The sequence below is a fragment of the Harpia harpyja genome, chromosome 2 (genome assembly GCF_026419915.1).
Source record: "Harpia harpyja isolate bHarHar1 chromosome 2, bHarHar1 primary haplotype, whole genome shotgun sequence".
NCBI classification, from domain to species: domain Eukaryota; kingdom Metazoa; phylum Chordata; class Aves; order Accipitriformes; family Accipitridae; genus Harpia; species Harpia harpyja.
The window spans coordinates 40621458-40639874 of record NC_068941.1 but is presented as its reverse complement, the minus strand read 5'-3'; the positions used below and the strand labels follow the sequence as shown (position 1 = coordinate 40639874).

The 18417-nt window shown below is 36.2% G+C and overlaps 1 protein-coding gene across 10 annotated transcripts in view; it reads right to left on the bottom strand.

Moving 5' to 3' along the window:
• Nucleotides 1-18417, bottom strand: part of ARFIP1 (ADP ribosylation factor interacting protein 1) — a 46282-nt gene that overhangs the window by 9071 nt on the left and 18794 nt on the right. For 5 of the 10 annotated variants that reach the window (XM_052777338.1, XM_052777309.1, XM_052777367.1 and 2 more), the window contains 6 exons: nucleotides 17992-18106; nucleotides 15190-15285; nucleotides 13609-13718; nucleotides 8556-8777; nucleotides 4901-5058; nucleotides 1683-1857 (listed from right to left, as the gene is read on the bottom strand). In XM_052777338.1, the coding sequence (XP_052633298.1) occupies nucleotides 1683-1857; nucleotides 4901-5058; nucleotides 8556-8777; nucleotides 13609-13718; nucleotides 15190-15285; nucleotides 17992-18106 (876 nt within the window). The remainder of the gene's footprint in view (nucleotides 1-1682; nucleotides 1858-4900; nucleotides 5059-8555; nucleotides 8778-13608; nucleotides 13719-15189; nucleotides 15286-17991; nucleotides 18107-18417) is intronic. The other 5 variants (XM_052777348.1, XM_052777358.1, XM_052777329.1 and 2 more) reach the window with 5 other exon arrangements.

Genomic DNA, 18417 nt, shown 5'->3' with positions numbered 1-18417 from the left:
AGGCTAAGTGCTATTTTCAACCGATTTGAACTTAAGCATCAGAATTCCTGCACAGATATGAGCTGGAAGGATCAAACAATTTCAACAGAAGTACATGGTATTAGTAGCAAACAACTTGCTAGAAGATGAAAACAAAGGGCGGGGGAGACACACCTTCAGTATACCTGTTTTCAACCTAGCATAGTTTTATAACTCAGTTCTTATGAGCATCTTCTAATTTAAGCATAACTATCAGCATTTAGAGCAGACTTCAGCTTGTTCAAGAAAATTAATTTCAATATGGATTTTTTCAATTTGAAAGTTAATGGGCTACAAGTTCAGCAAGAACAACCAATGAAAGTCAGGGCAATACCAGTTCTTAATCATCTGATGATCTGGTTCATCAGCTCTTCATGGCTATGTGATTCCAGACCCCTGGTCCTAATGCAAAATGCCTATATGAAGTAACAGTGCTCAGGAGGTACATTTTTAGCATATATTGTTTTGGAAACCAAAAGGTTTGTTGATTTTCTCCACTTCTTTCTTCTCATCTGTTGACAGTTCATGTTTCTTCCCTGTCTTCCATCTTTATTCTAAGTAGCTGACACAACTGCATATATGATAATATATTTAAGAATTCAGAATAATAATCAGTTTTAATTGGTTTAGCTTGTTCCCATAATTTTCCCTTAGTTTCTTCCTTCCATGCAAGGAGCATGGTTTGCTACTGTTGTCATTTGGGGCCACTCCTGTATTCTCTGACAGGCAGTTGTCACCTACATTCAGATCTTTAAAATATATGAGCTAACCCATACTGAAAATGTTAATCCACTGCTAGACATGGACTAACTGACAAACTGCTATCTTTTGTGTAAATTTTTATCACCTTTTCCTCCCTCTGAAGACATAGGAAATGTAGCCACAGATGATATAACCATTTCATTTACCGTGAGTATGAACAAAAATCAGATCTTGAGAGACACTAATTTTTACATCTAATTAGAAACAATTTAGAAGGACTTGTTTCTCAAAGAAAGCACAGTTTAAAGGTGTGTTCTGTATGGTAATTCTATTTTTGCCTGGTAGACAGAATAAGAGGGGTAAGAATCCCATCGTTAAGAGGGTATAGATGAAATGGTATGGTTGGAATAAACACATATGGGAAAAAAAACCTTCAACAGTTCAAGAGCCCTGCTTAGAATTAAGAAACAATAAGGGCATTAATTATAGAAAGTTGTATTTCTCAGTTCAAATTATTAGTTTAAAGAAATCTTAATTTTCAAGAAGGCTCTTCAGAGTTCTCTCACTTTCTTTGTGCATATCCTCCATGGCAGTGTCGTCAAACATAAGTATTACTTTGAATCTTAAATCATTAGTTATACAACTCATTTTATCATTAAATGCAATAAACTGGAAAAGTAATGCTTTTCCAAACTTGAAACCTCCCATATCAACAAGACACTTACTGCCAGAATGTTTGCCATTTGTAGCTAGAGCAGCTTGATTAGGGACTTTTAAGGTTGCCTGCTCTAAAAGCGTGTCCTCCAGTGATACAGCCAAGAACTCAGAAAATTCAGCTTATTTTCTTTGCTCACTCCACTTTTTAATTAAGATATATTTTAAGATCTAACAACTAAAGTATTTCTAGCAAAGCAGAAACTTACAAGTCAAAACTCCTAAACATAACATCAGTCGTAGCTTACCTTATTTTCTTCCAAAAATTTCAATTTGATAGATACATCATTACGCATTTTATCATATTTCTCTTTATGCACTTGAAACAGTTGTTGTGATTGCTCAATCTTTGGCAGAGTATTTGCATCACGAGGGCCAAGATTCAGCTCTTCTAGGTCTGTTCGATAGGCATCATATTCAATCCTGAGAAGAAAGAGCACGAGGAAAAAAGAAAATCTGAAGGCAAAGCGTCTCAAACCAGACCTTACATATGGGGCCAAGTACAATAGAAGATGAACAAAACAGTCAAGTACAGAAAAAATAAAAAACCCAGGCAAGTTCCCCCCTGCCCCCCCCCCCCCCCCATTTATCAAGCAAAACCTCCCTTAAGTACATTGTATAAAGCCACCTCCCTCTTCTGCTCCTGTCTCAGCCATGTGCACCCAACCCTCTGATTTGCACTGGCTTCAGTGGCCAGAGCCTTTCCTCGGACATCTCAGCTTATTAATCCAGACAAAGCTAGTAAATTTTTTTCAGGTTATTCTTCTGCTGTTGCATCAGTTAAGTGAAGAGTTTGTGTTGAGAGCAAGAGAAGCACAAAGAGCAGGACATCCCCTTTAAGCAGATGTTTGAGCAATGGCTCACTTCTACCAAACTCTATCCCAAGGCTTTTTCAGCATGCTCTAGGCTTCTCTGTATGCATTAATCAGAACAGTTTTATAGTTCTTCCACAAATAGTTTTGAGAACTTGTCTGCCCTATGGAAAAACAGGCTGCAAAAAGATGATGCATTAGTTGTACTCTGCTGAGGGCCTATCTTATTTTCCTACGGAAGTCAGACTCTCTGGATCAATACCACCACTGAAGGAGATAAGGGAAGAGAAAGACGGAAAGTTAAGACTAACAGCCAGGTAAGTATTTAAGCTAACTCTGCACCAAAAGTATATATCCTGCTTCTAGATAAGACAGATGAAAAGTTTTTTTGAATTTATTCTTGTTCTCTCCAAAGGATCTACCCTGGATACTGCTAGCAAAAACAGAATCGATGTTATGGTATAGGCTCTTGCCTCCAGATACCTGACAACGTTTTAATTGAACCAGTTAGTCTTCATACACCACTATTTATTAAAATAGTTATAAACCTCCTTGATATCCTTCCATATTAGACTATACCATTTTATTACGTGAATAGAGATGAACCAGTCATACCTTCTTTCTCACTTTAATGGCAAAAAATCAGAATGTCTTAAAAGTATTTTTAAATACAGAAGTAAGTTTGAATATTCAGATTTGTCTTCAAAAACATTAAGTAACTTCCCCCCCCCCCCCCACGCCCCAAGAAAGTTTATTTAAGTTAAGCTTTCTATTCATCAACACATAGCATTTAGGTGGGAAAAGCACCTACGGAATCTTCATAGTTTAAAGACTGTATCACTAAATTAATCTTCTGCTTTCCAGTGTTACACATAAGCCTACCAAGCACTGGATCCTTGCCAGATAAACTGTTTTTATGTTTTAAAACATTATTGCAAATGAGTGAGACAAATCTAATAATAGCCTCTAACTTTTTTCTTCCTCCTCTTCTGCAACATGTGCTCCTTTGTTCACAGCCATCTAGCACTTGACCAGGTAAAGCAACAGACAATAACCAGAAATCACTCGAAGGCCGTGGGCAGCCCTGCCCAAAGTCTCACTCTTCCTTCCATACTTCTTTGTAGCTTTCAAATAATGGAACCTAGCACATCAGCACGTGATAGATGCCAATTTTAATGGAACAAACCAACCTATTTCTGGCTTTTTCAAACATGCTTTCTCAGAGACACTGCTAAAACTGGAAACAAATCAGGATGAAAAACTGGTTATAAAAAACTTTTCAGTTGGTATAGCTGCTCCAAAATAAAATACAACATTTTCAGAGGCAAAAGGAGTAATATTCACAGGGCTCTTCCTGATTCTCATTGCCACTATGATTCAGGCTTTATTTAAAGAGTTTACGACTTAATTCCAAAAACGAAACAAACCAATAGAGAGTTGACAGAAGAGGGGAACAGATGAATGCTGAATTGCAACTGGGGACAGGGAAGAAGAGGCACAGAAATAAATGTGACCTATTTTCACATTGCAAAATGATGGACTGGCTATGTAAGGAAAGAACCTCTGTAATTTATTTGCCTTATTGAAATGGCAAAATACTTGATTTCTTTAATGAACAGAAAGGGAAAGTAATGAAGGTATTTCAGGAGGGAATAACCATATATTGACAATGACTGGCAAGAACAATTGTAGCAGATTTATTTTGTGTAAATTTTCAAGGGGATACCTGGAAAATGTGTGAACTGATTTTTTTTTCTTTTTAAATACTTTAGTGTCAAAAATAAAGCAATATGTTATGTTCATATTAACTCTCCCTTTCATGCCTTTTGAAAGTTTACCTAAATATCAAAACAATAGCCTACTATTTTGCTTATAAATAAGCATTAGAACAGAACAATTTAGAAAAAGGGGGGGAAAGAACTTCAAAACTCAAGTGGTTTGCAATTTTTGACCAAAAAAAAAAAAATTCACAAAAAATTATACGCATAAGCTACAGCCTTTGGCAAATTAAAAGAAACACACTTTATCCTGTTAAGTGAAAGAAAGTCAGAACAGAACCAAGCATCAGAAAGGACCACAAGTCCAAACCCTGACAGGAAAAGGGAACCTAGCTTTAGAGTACTATGCTACATCCAGAAGTAACCTTCTCCAGGGCAGGAAACCCATTATCTACTGCTAGATGTTATTCACTCGTGAAGAAATTTCTTTTTTATTTTCCCCTTTCTGACCAAGCCTGCAACTTCTGCATAAAAATTGAAGTATGAATTGCACGTATTGTGCATCAACAGAAGCACAAGATTAAATATTTTTCAGTCAAAGAGATTATTTTACCTATTGCAACGTAGCTGGATAAAAGGGTTAATCTTGCACTGTCACGCTGCTTAGAAAGCCACCTTAATCTAGCACGCAGGAAAAAGATCACTATAATTACACCTAAAGCCAACAAGTAAAATTAAGTCTACAACAGAACATTTACAAAACATTTGAAGATATGTGCAACGAGGCAGTTAACTGTAAATCCTAATTATATGAGAGTTGTGTTACAAGGTTTCTATCTGACAAGTTAGTCACTAAAATACAAGGACTAAGCTAATACAAAGTCTGTTTCCTGAAGATTAGTCTGTAATGAAAATAGCTAGACACAGAATAGCTACCTGGCACTTTCATACTGTTTCACAGTCAATAAAGTATCTTCAATTGTTTTATTCACCAATGTATTCACACTGGCAATAAAAAAGTTAATAGCCCCAAGAAGAGTTTCTCCATTTTTAGCTAGAAGTTTCTGTGTTTCTGCATTGTAGCCAAACTCCTCCTATAAACAAAGAGCAGAGAAAACAAAACTGTAGATTATTTAAAGTCATAACATTCATCAGCAACTATATAAAAAAATACAAACACACAGATGTGGCAGTTCTTTCACTTCTGTTTGGGTACGGTTATGATTAAACAGATAAGATTTCAATAAAATATTAAGTTCACAGTTTTTATGAAATCTCTCTAACATCAGTAAACGATAGTTCACAATTTTGTTACCAGGTGTGATGTTAAATCCTATTTTATAACATGATTTTTCTGCACTCAGAAGTCTTGAATGTTAATTAGAAGTAAGCACTAATGTAATCTTTACATTATCATTAAGCAGGGTTTTAATCCAGCATCTCTCATGTGGTTGTCTAGGTAATGCTTTAATACCAACGGAGACACCACTACATTAAATACAGTAATATAACTAAAGTCACAAGGGCACGCAGCATTAATTAGCTATTAAGTTTTATTCTTACATTCTGGAAAAGAGAACTGCAGAAAACCCCAACATCTATCACAGTTTAACAGGCTGTAAATAATTGAAGAGCAGAGCATTATAATGGATAGCAAATAAAAATTATGATGTAGCTCAGCCATAAATTTTAAAGGGACAAGGGCAAAATTATTTCCAAGGCATTTCAGTCACATTTGGATATATGGTTGTTCATGTTTTTTTGTTAACAGCAGTGTAAGCCCTGATCAAGGCTGCAAAGATTTTCCTAATGCATGGATGCCAAACGAGTCCAATTATTATATTTATGTCATCCATATGGCATCTTCATATTCTGCAGATGGGAGTTCTCACAGAAGAGTGCAATCTCTGGTTGTAATGGCTGTAAAACACACTAGGTTCATATTTGGAACTTGGTCTTTTTAGGCTTGCACACTGCCAACAATTGACTCAGAAGTGCTGTATTCTCCCCGTTTCCTTTCATCTGTCTAGAACACAAACAGCAAAGCCAAATGATATTTCATGTTAACATTAATGACTTAATGAGGGTAAGGGTAATGGGCAATGGTAAGGGAAGAATCCTCTAGAAAAGGAGGTGCAGTGGAAGTGAGCAATTTGAAGAAGAAAAAAAGAGAACTTAGGGCAAGTTTTCATGAGCTAAGCCCTGTAAACACTGCGAAAGATCTGTCACCTTTGCTTTGCACAGCTGCTTGGGTGGCAAAAGCAGTCAGCCAAATCACTACAGATCTTGCTGAAACAAAAAAATATAGTCTTTTTCAGCAGGTTTTGCTCTAACAGTGCCAGATACACAGTAATACAAGCACTAACACAGGGAACAAATAGAGTATACAGGCAGAGACAACAGCAGTAGGACTGCCCCTTTCAGCAGTGTTTGGTCCCATCTCTTTTCCCTCCTGCAGCAAGACTGCAATTAGTTTTCCAGCTGGTCCTCTGACCCAGATCATCGCAGACCCAAACAAGTAACTCTACCAATTCAAAAAAGGGGGGTAAGAAGGATGGGACTGCAGTGGCCTGCAGTACTAAGAAACACGCTAGCCACCAAAACTGTCCTCCTACTGGTTTGTACAGTTTCATACAAAAGCTTTGGAGTTTTGTCCATGACCTCTGCAGATACCTCTTACAAAACAGACAGGAAATCCTTTCTGTATCAAGAGTTTACACTCAGTTCATGCTTTATGCACAGGTCAATTAAAATTGGAATTCATCTCTCTGTGTAACTGGAGGCGCATGAGCGTGGAACCAGGAGTTCTCTTTGCATCCAAAAGAGAAACAGTAGAACATTCACATTAAGTAATACCTCTGCAGATAACTCATCAGGATCTCATTTTGTTATCATGTATAAAATAAGAAACACTACCTTAAGAAGTGGTGTGGGGTTTGTTTTTGTTTGTTTGGGGGTTTTTGTTGGTTTGTTTTTTTTTTTTTTAGACTTATATCCTGTTATCATGTTAAACGTTAAAGACTACCTGTTCAGAAATTTTACTTTTAGTCTTGCACAAGTTTTAGAGGCAACAATGCTATCCAAGCATCCAGGAAGAATAGGCCAGGCTACAGATGGTAATACAGTACAGGTTAAACAAAGGGGAAACACAAAGAGGAAAGAGACAAACATCAGGCAAGTCTCCAAGTGGCAAGGTTAGATAACTTTTATTACAGCAGCAGAAACCTTTATTTGAGTTTCATCAACAGCCCCATTCAAGAATCTACACAAGAGATGAATGACTGAAACAAATTCCAAGACCAGTACAAGATGCTGAAAGAACCTGGAAGGACAGTATTCCCATTAGAAGTTACAAGCTATTCATGGAAAAAACCCGCATTCATTAAACAAGAGCATGATGCCAGATTTAATCCAAGTTTCAGAAGAAACATCCTGCTTCAGCACATACGTCATAACAATCACTAAGTTCTGCCACAAACCACATGCCTGTATTTGTGTCAAGAGTAAAATGATTATTAAAAACAACTTCTTTTAGCAGATTATTTAATTTCTTAGCTGCTAGTAGTGCTCTACTTTCACAGATTTTCATCTGTCAGACTGTAATATTAAAAACTCCTGTACTCCAGTGCAGAACTCTCAATTTTTTTCAGCTAGCTATCAGTTAAGGTTCCTCTGCGCAAGCATGAACTCCACCTCCTCCCTCAATGGGAATAGACAATCATGAAAAGGGAAAAACAAACAGACAGAGGTTTTAATTTTAATAACCACAAAGATAATTTGGGCTGTTTCAGCAGTTATGTTTTAGGGAATCACTGAGCCCCTTAATACTGCTTTTCCAACGGATCAGTAGCAGTATCAAATTGCTTTAACTTCGGAAGTACAGAACAATCAATGTAGAAGCAAGCCAGCTACTATGTTTCGTATGCAACATCTACCTTCTGTCTCTTTACAGCAGTTTTATTATCAGCAACAAAAAGTGCCAGTGTTACATAAACTTCTAAACCAAGGAATCATAAACAACCCAAATGCAGATATCTAAAGATTGTCTCTCTTGCTCAGAAACTCCAAACAACGTAAGAATATGGCTTAGTCCTATTAGTAGCAAAATTCTGATTAAAAAAGGACTTTGAGATGAAATCTCAATGCTTAAATATGCTACAGAAAAATGATTTACTGACATTCAATGTGCACAAGTGAAGTAACGTGCTCTATTCTACTTACTCCCAGGCATATTCCCCAAAGACATCCTGTAATTGAAATGACGTAACACTCCGGAACACTTTGATGACATTTCATTAGAAGCAAAAATTAATAGTAAAATGCATTTTCTATACAAAGGAAAGTTGTCAGTTCTTGAGTCCAACCATTAACTAAAGGCAAACATTTAAGAAACAATAATGAACTACAGTAATTTCAATAATTTCCTATAGTTTTAAGTGAATTACATAAGCTTTTAACATAAAGAGCATGTAATATATTTTTAACTACAATGTTTAGTAAAGTATCTGCTAACTACTATATACCCTGCACGAGTCAATTAGGCTTATCTTCATCTCTGCCATTTTATTTTTTAACACTATAAAAGTCTTACATGAAGTTCCAATGATTTCAAACTCAGGTCAGCAAATGCATCTCCAAGTTGCCTTTGGGTATGTACCATCTGGAAGAGTTGTGTGGACAGTGTCTGTGCCAGTCTCAAGATATTTTCATATTTTTTTTTGTTATCTCTCAATATATCTATTTGAGCTTCTAGTTCCAGATCTACTGTTCTTGAGCCACGACCCAATTTTTCAGAGATGATCTGACGTGTACACTGGGGAAAAAAATTTAAAGAATCAAGTATATTCAAGACAATACAGCATACACCCATTTTCAGCTTCAAGGGACGTATAATTACATACAATTCTTTCACAATCACCCCTCCCAATATAAGTTTGCACAACAAACTGAAAAAACAACACACTCTTTAGAAGTTTATCTGGACTCAGCAAGAACAGTTGGACAAGTCTCAACTCCTACTAAGATGAATATTCAAGTTAGCAAATCAAGAGCATAACTAATTGTTTCTCAAGTAAAAGAGCACTTATCTCTTTTTAGGTTTGGTGAATCTCATTAAGTTAAAAGAAGCAATTTAGCCCACTGCATTAAAGTCAGTTAATGGAAGTATTACTAGTTCTGCATAAAAATATCTAGTTAGTGATCTTTTGGACTTTGTCTATCAACCATCTAATTCCAGATCACCCATGGTATGCTTTCCAAAAATGTTATTTTTGGAGGGTTTTTTGGGGAAAGGTAAGGAGGTGGTGGTTTTCAGCATGTTTTTTAAAGCTGACTGGGAAACTGGGAACTCCTACTGAGAAATATGTAAAACTATTAAAATGCATTTCTAATTATTTACACATCTATAAAATGGAGCTGATTGTCTCAGAAAGACTTAGTATTTCTTCTCTGTCACAAGTCAAATTCTTAACAGATTTGCAGTTCATTAACACAGTGAGCAGACAACGTGCTCTTACAAGGCTGTAGACACTTTCACCCAGCTAATGGCTGTGACAGCTCAGGCTGCTACCACATTCCACTTATCTGCCAGAGATTTGAGCCCAACTTGGCAGTGAGCCTCCCCAGATGCACACTGGGGTTTCCCTTGACTGAGACATAGGAGAAGCCATTTGCAAAGCACACGTGTAGCAAAGCCATACAATTTCTCTATGGAAAGCAGAAATTATTTACTGTTATGGCAAGTTACTTGAAGTTAATCTGTGGTCCCAAGAGGTGAAGAGATAACCAAGTTACACATATGAAGAGTTACTGCTAGAAACCAAATTACAAGGAAATTAAGTTAGTAGTCAAGGCCACAACTACTCTGAAGGGACTTAAGTGCAAAGCTGCTATTTTGTTAGATGAAATAATGCCCAAGCCTATCTTATATCACATTCCCCAAATACATTATAGCACTGGATTTCCTAGGGTTTCCAAATTCAAGGACTTTAGTTTAATCCAGTCTTTACTTACATCCAAAGGAGATACACATTTAACCTGCTAGAACTTTTATGTCCTTTCTAAATTTAATAGACAAACAGAGGAAAGACTCAAGAATCATCAAGCTGAATGAGCTGGTCATAACTCATAAACTTTAGATTGGAAAGTACAGACTATTTGGGCTACTTCATTAGATTCAACCAATTAACAAGAGCACAGCTAATCTAGGAGACATTTGTCTGTCAAGAATCAGAAATCTGGGAGAGCATAACACATCATATCAACACAGAATACAACTTTACAGTCTGCAACAGAAATTGCAAAATACAGCTTAGCAATGAGTGTGGTCAGAGCATAAATAAGCATTTCACTAGGAACTATGGAATTGGTAGGAAAATTTTGGCTATTTTTCAAAAAAAGTTGAGACACACACACCCTTCTATGGATGGAAATGCAAGAGAAAAATCTGAATCACGGAAGGCAAAACTTGGAAGCAAGAATAAATTAAAGGAAGGAATTATTTTCAACCAAGGAGTATTTGCTTCAGAAGTTACAGTAAAACACCTAAAAAACCCCAGCAGCCACAAGTAAGGAAAAACTAGTAATTAGAAAGACTTAAACTGCACACTTTGTTAAACTGAGATGTAGCTAAAGATAAAGTTGAACACTGAGACTGAACAAGAATAATTGAGAAAGAAGATGCACCTATCTATTTTGATTTACTCTGGTTCTGAAGAGACTAGTACAGACACACAAGTTGCTGTATATTCTCACTAGCAAATGGAGAAAATTCCATATATTAATTCCATTTTGCTTTGTTCTAAAAGAGTATCTATAAAAGAACACTGTCCTGAATAAGACCATGCTCCTCAAAAAGAAGTCACGCAAGGCAAAGTTTAACAAAAACAACTCTCTCAAAGAAAAAACTCCACCAAAATACATTTAAGAGAAATATATTTTAAATTGCATATGTTAAAAGATGAACAGAGACATTACTGGACATGCCTCAAACAGATGTTCCACTATTAGCTCAGTATTAAAGAGAGGCTTGTAAAACAGGCATATAGGGGTTTTTACCCCTCAAAGTTTAAGAAGTTTTATGAAAAACAAAAAGATAAGCTTTTTATTGGAATTGCTGAAAGTCAGGAAGAGTCACAACTTTCTTGTGCCTATGTCTTTTTGCTAAACTGAAAACACCTTTCTCATCCAAAGGGGGAGAGAGGGGAAGGGGAAAGAACAGAAAAAGCTCTTGCCACTTGATTATGGAAAGAAGGGCAATTTCTTTTGATGCTAAGTCATGATTCCTAGGGAGCATAAGATTGGAGAGAGTGAAGAGGGACAGCAGTTGCAAAAGCAACAGAATAATCTTATCAAGTTATAAATTATGGGAAAAAGTTAAATACAGTCTACAAAAATTCATGGTTAGGCTAAACAGAAGAGCAGCTTTAACCTCCTGTGATTTTCAGTTAGAAACAGTTTCTTGAAACAGAAATAGAAGTGGGAGATAACAAAAGCAATTGTCTCATTCACAGAAATGCATATGGGACAAAATGCAAGGTACTCAAAATATACGAAGGCATACTTAATCATCTCTTCACAGATAGGTATGACTTCTGAACGTATCCAATTTAGATTTCACAACTCCTGATACAGACACCATGAGAAACTACTCATGTCAGATTCCTAAAGAACTTTCTAACAGCAAGTTTCACCACTAACTCCACTTGCAGATTAACATCTGGTACATTGAATAGCACAGATTTCAGCTCAGAGGGGTTCAGCTGCTGACTTCCCTCCACTAACCATTTACTCCTGCCCTGTATTTCTGCATCTTCTAACCTCTGATCAGTTAGCTATTATGAGATAAGGAATAGACTTCTTCCCGTGACCTTCCTAATGGGAACCAAAGCAAGCCAGTATGTCTACAAAGTGAAATACTGTCCTTAATCAAATTAAATATGCTTTTTGCACGTAGCCTACATATAAAGTGTTTTCAAATGTATGGCATCTCCAGGGACATTTGCATAATGCTCCCTCAACTCAGAATGAATTCATAAGCTCTCTCTGAACAATCCTATTCCTCAAAAAAAGCTGTACAAGAAAGTCAGTGTGGGACTCTAGAAAGATCATAACTGACCTATCTCCTTCAGACATATTTGGGAAACAACTTCAAGCTTACAGATTTCAAGCAAACAGATTCATTCAAGTTCTCTGAAAGTGCTAGTCTTTGTTTGCTATGCCATAACTGGTGGGATTCCGGATTTCAGGGAGGGGAAGGCTTAAGCCAAGAAAGAAGTCTAAAATTCCAGACTTTGCAAAGACTACTACCAAAGAAATAATGTTCTAAACAAGGATCTGAGACCACTTTTCCCTGCATTTTTCACTAGTCCTCTGGCTATTGCTTCACATAAGTGGGTTTGCAATCATTCCGCAATTGAGACATGGGGAAGTTCTGGGTTTGTTTTCTAAATCAAGGCACCAAAAAGAGAGAATAAGTTCAAGTTCTCTCCTATTTAGTTGTGGTATAGCAGATTCAATCTCAAGAGTCAATATTTCTTAAACAGAATTTTAAAGAACAGCTTCAGCTGAATAGCACATATTCTGAGTGGAACACAGCATACTCCAGGAGCAGCTGACAGACATCTGCAGCTGCTGCAAAATTTAGATTACAAGAAACATAGAAATTCTAAAAGCCATTTAATTAGACATTAAAAAATGCAAACTTCTGATTCTAACATAAAGAACAGCTTAAGCATTTACTAGTGGGTAGAATGTCTCCATCCCTACTTCCCATCCTCACTGGGGAGGAAGTCCTTACCTGGACTTAAGAACAATGGAGGCATTCAGACTTGTGTTTTACAAGAAGTTTTTTCCACAGATTCTTCATTTCTTCACAGTTTGATGTGGATCCCACTGATGCCCTACCCACCTGTCCACAGCTCTGTCATTTAAGTTGCAGGCATAACAAAAAGCTATTTTTCAAAACTGGTCTTCGTTTAAAACTCCTGAGAGTAACATATTCCCTGACAATTGTTCCTTACCTTATGGCTTTTTAACAAGAGTCACTTCTGGCAAACCGGTGTGCTTTAAGCACCTTTTCTTTATTCTTTTGTTATTATTTTAATTTCATCAAATCCCAATTGATCACAAAGAAGCACCATACAAGAGTAAAACACACGCAAACTGAAGCAACAATTCCAACACTAAGAAAAAACAACCAGCCAAGACAGAACAAAACCATCAGAACAGCGATTAACAAGTATGGAATTTGTAGATGGGTCTTTTTTCCCCCATCAGCTAAAATTTTATTGTATCAGCAATCAACTCAAAGATAGCAAAAAGATTTAATTACAACCATTAGTGCTGAAATCTGTACATTCTGTACGTTGAAGGGGACATTAGAAATGGAACATTCTTTATGTTGTTAAATCAATAATACTTGTGAAAGATTTTCCACTTAAAACTAAGGATTTAAAAAGGCTTACAAAGAATGCTACATGGGAGAAAACTAAGCCTTCCCTATGCATTCTTGCTTATGCTCACTGCAACAACAGATTACTTTCATACAGTAGTACAATACTTTGAAAGCTTTAGTCCGATCTAGCAGCAAACTCATTTCTAGAATACATACATACACACACACACACAAATATATGTCTGCATACCTTGTAAGTGTTCAGGCTCCACTTTCTCACCAATTCCAATTTCTCCATTGCTGGATTCTTTACTTCATCTGCTAACACAACAGGTCCACTCTTCTGCTGAGCTCTGCCCCCTATGTCAGACACAAAGCAAATCTTCAAGGCCTTGGGGTTTTTTTGTTTTAAGGGATCAATAGCAGGCATGAAAGATTTGTGCAATTGCAGAAAAAAGCAGAGCAAGATGACAGTAAGAACTTAAGATGAATATGCAGATTTTCAAAATCAATTCCAGAGAGAAAGAATTATTTTAAAACTCATATAAAGCATGTATTTCATGTATAAAGCATGTATTTCTCAGTATTTCATGTAGTAATAGGCTGAGTAAAGCTTACCTGAATGCAGAGTTTTACTAACCAACCTTAAAACAGCTTGAGATATATTTATTATTTAATTTATGTTTTAAAGTTCCAGCAGTTGAACAACCTCTTGGATTTAGCCAATCTAGAAGTCTGTTTACAACCTGCAGACTATTAAATGAAATTTATCGGCATATAAAAACTGTTGTCAGAGTACAACTAATAAATTTCAAAACAGATTTTTTATCTTTTCCAATGAATGCCATCCTTTCCAGAAGATGTGCTCAGCCAATATTTAACTTATTTATTTCAACTTTATTAGCTCATTGTATTAGGAATAATTAATTATACAAACCACCAGTATAAAAACAGCAACAAAGAAAATGTTTAAAGCAACAAATTAAAATATCTAGGGCAAACCACCACACGTTAATTGCCAATACTTAGCATTTTCAAGCTAGTACAGGATATCATGTGGATTCCAAGTTTTAATTTTGCAAAAATATTTCTTAGTGTCCTAAACAGTAAGAACTGCAAAGCACTACCACTTTTTAAGGAACATTTTTATTTATTCATATACAATTTTGACTACTCCTGCCTCTAATCCCTACTGCTACTTACAGTCACCTTAGCCTTGCCAGGTTATTTATGTAAATAAGAGTTTGGAAAAAAGTCTATACAGATGCCTCAAGATACTCCTTTAGCATCAAGCTCTACTATGTTCTTACATCTTCAAAATGCTGTGCAAACATTAAGTAATTAATCCTCTCAACACCCTTATGAGGTAACTGAATAAGTTTTCTCCTTTTATATAGGAGGAAACAGACAAAGATGTTAAGTAATTCGCCCATAGGCACAAAATGAGTCAAGTGGCAAAGCCTAGATTGGGTGTTATGAATTCCTAATGGCCACCTCATACTCTATTCTACTGGAGTATGTGATCATTTTGGCAAAAAATGCCAAAAGTTTCAGCTTTAACCTAAATAAAATATTTTGGTTACTCCCATTTTAGCTACTGTTTATTATTAATATTTGGTAATTATTTTTTTAAATATTATAGATCAAAAAGCAGCATACAGAAAGGAAAGCAGAGGTTACTTTGTGAACTGTTAAAAGCCAGAAATGAGAGCCACCAAAAAACCCCAAAAGTTATATTTCCAACTAACAGTAAATCAAATTATTAGAGACATGGAGGAGTTAGTACAGTGTCAGCAGAGACAAGGGCGTTATCCATTCAGTGCTATGATACCTGTGGGAATAATTAAATCGCAACCTTGTCCAGCCAGTCTGCTAGCTGCTGCACTGCTAGGATATATAACAGATGATTTGGGTGATGCTGAGGAACCTGAAAAGGGGACACATTTAACCATGAAAATCCATCATCTTTCCTTCGAAGGCAATGTGCACTTTTACACACATAGGTTTTTTTTCAAAACAAAGAAACATTTGCTTCAGCAACACACTAGATAGAAGTGTTTGCAGAAGAGTTACTGGAATTTCTGATGGAAATGCTTTTTAAGAGGTGCAGCTGTTCATGTGAACTACTCCAAGTTTTCATGATTTAATCTTTTTCTCTAGGTCATGATGCCAAATTTTTTTTTTTTTTTGTAAGAGTAATCAAAATACAACTGACAGCTTCATGAGTAAAGTATATACTATCACCAGAAAATTCCAGGAAAGATTGTTATATACAGCTTCCACAGCTGAAACCTCCTTTTTCAGGTCTAGGTAGATTTTACTCTGCACTGTCACTGAATGGTACCCACAGCATTAAGGGGTAAAGTAAGCTCTGAAGTCTGTGCCAATTTCAGATATACTCGATTAACATCTGCTCCTAAGTCTGTGTAAACACACAGCAATAAGCCATCCTGAAGATCATACGAGCCATTAGTTGTTAAGGTGTGTAATCTCCTTCCCAAAAGAAAGATTTTTACAGCACTTGCTTGTTCTCTTTAAAAAAAAAAAAAAACAAACCCAACTTTAAACGACCTGCACCATGTGTGTTCTCTAAGGTGTTCTAGGATTAGGCTTTTCAGAGCTTTGCCACTTTCATATCACATAAATGTGAAGTGGCATTCTTATGAAATTTTCAGGATTGAAAAACCAATTGAACAAATTAACTTTTTGTCTGTAGTGATGAGTAACCATCCTATTGGGGGGGAGCTTTTACTACGCTTGCTGAGAAATTCGGAGATACTTCAGGGCTAACAGTGTGCTGGGAGGGAAAGGAAATCAAGCCTAAACTTTAGCCGTTTCAACACAATTATCAGTAATATCAAAAATATCACTCAACGTACCTGAATCAACAATCAGCTTTTGCCTTTTAAACATACCACTGAGCACTACTAACATGGGGTACATGAATCCAATGATTTGGATCCAATTACACAGAAAAGACGAGATTGAAAGATGGCTCACTCGCTGTGTCCTTCTATAGCAATATATTGCATAAGAGCTGCAACTGGATTCATCCAGGCAGCGAAGTTTGACTGCAAGATCCTGCTAAAGGCCTAAAGACTGAATCACTTCAGCAAGCGAGCCAAGACAAGCAGTTAAAAAAATCCTTATCATTTGACAGAGTATTAATGCAGCTTTATGCATGCTTCATCGTTCAACATCCCCCAAATTCTAAAAACCCTTCCCCTCCAGTATTGTCTACGTTGCATTCAAAAATGCAGCCCTAATAAGGACACTCAAACAGAAAACAGAATTTCTAGAAATAGGCCAATCATTCTACTTTTGTCCATAGTTTCATAAGAAGCCTTAATTTCTACCACTTCTCTCTCCCTCTGATTTGGGTAGAGCATTAGGAAAAATCTGAAGAAAACATTCTTGGAGGAAAACTGTGGTATCTAAAGTGTTAAAAATGACATGTCCAAAACTCATCATTTGTGTACATAACTTTCTACAGAACATTTGGATTTCAAACATATTAATGTAGCTTGAAACACATTTTAGACACTTTTTCCCTTACAGGTTAATGTACTTAACAGCTGCTACATTTATCCTGCTAATAGAATAAAAAAGGCAAGAATGGTGAGCAGTTTGCCATCTGGCCAGTTTTTAGCTAGATATTTTGCTAATTTCAAAGACTTAAAGAAACCACAGCATTCACTTCATAATATATGTAAAGTACAGCATGTAAATCACTGTTTTCATAAGCACAGAATTTTACCAAACAGGAAATGAAGCAAAATGTAAATTAAATCTATGACTACAAAGAGACTTATTTTCACAGCTGCTCATTTGAGATCATTTCAAACCTTTCAAATTCAGAAATTGTTGAAGCTACACAATTCATTAAAATATCACTTTCACATACTATATCGTGGCACTCTTGTTTTTAGACAGATGGGAAACACTGACATTACTGGCTTGTTTATCACTTTATACTTCTCATTGTTTAATACTAGCTTAGATTCTCTAAAACATACATTAATACTTGCATAGTGAATTAAATATTAACTAAAATCCTTCTGGTATAAACAACCGCAACTTTGTGCTGAGACAATATGAGAACAGACATTTTTTCATTACGTAGTACCTGGAAAAAGAGACCCAAATACATTAAAGTAATATAGGCACTATAACAAAAAAAGGAGAGACAAGTCTCAGGGGCAACAAAGAAGAATTCCACTCATTAATCTGCTCCAGATAAGTGAGCTGTGTATCAAGAAATAAGTAACTCTTCAGTTATGTTTCAAATAAGAACAGTACCTGCAACATTTAAAGAAAGCTTCAATGAAATGTAAAATTCTTCAGTCTGACACCATTTCAAGGTGCTCAAGGACTTCCCCTTCTGTAAACACAGACCAATTTAACACTAAGTCGCTTCCACTAGTCCCTTGACAGATACTACAAGTGTACCATATTCTCTCTATTTTAACCACCCAGCTACCAGAGAAGATAAACAGGTTGTCACTAATGCATATCTCAATGTGTACATTTACACCAACATGCTCAAAGCAGCTACAGAACATTGTATACCTGACCATATGAAAATATGCCTGAAGATTTTAAATTGAGAAGTAAAGACAAAAGAAGCAGTTACCTTTACCTGGAAATGGTCCTGCCTCAACGACTCCCTCTTTGGTGCTGTCAAAGCCATGAGATGTTATTTTGGTTTCAGAAAGTCCAAGTCCAACTGGTAATGAATGTTTCAAGTCCTTGGAAATATTTTAATAAAAATGGAAAGTTAATGCTTAAAAAAAGATAAAAGTGACTCAGAAGTATTATAATGCAATTTCAGCAGCTCTCAGACAGGCAATTCTGCCTTTAGCCTGGAATGTCTTCACTGGTGTCAGAGCATTCTACTGTGACGCACAAATAAATGAATGAGAAACACTAAGTATAGCCTGTGTATTTATTCTAGAATTTTCTTTTATATTGATGAAGAACTAGAACGCCATCTCTTAGAGCAGCAGTTACCAAAAACGTGGCCCGCAACATCATGTTATGTGGTCTGAAGCTGGTCCAA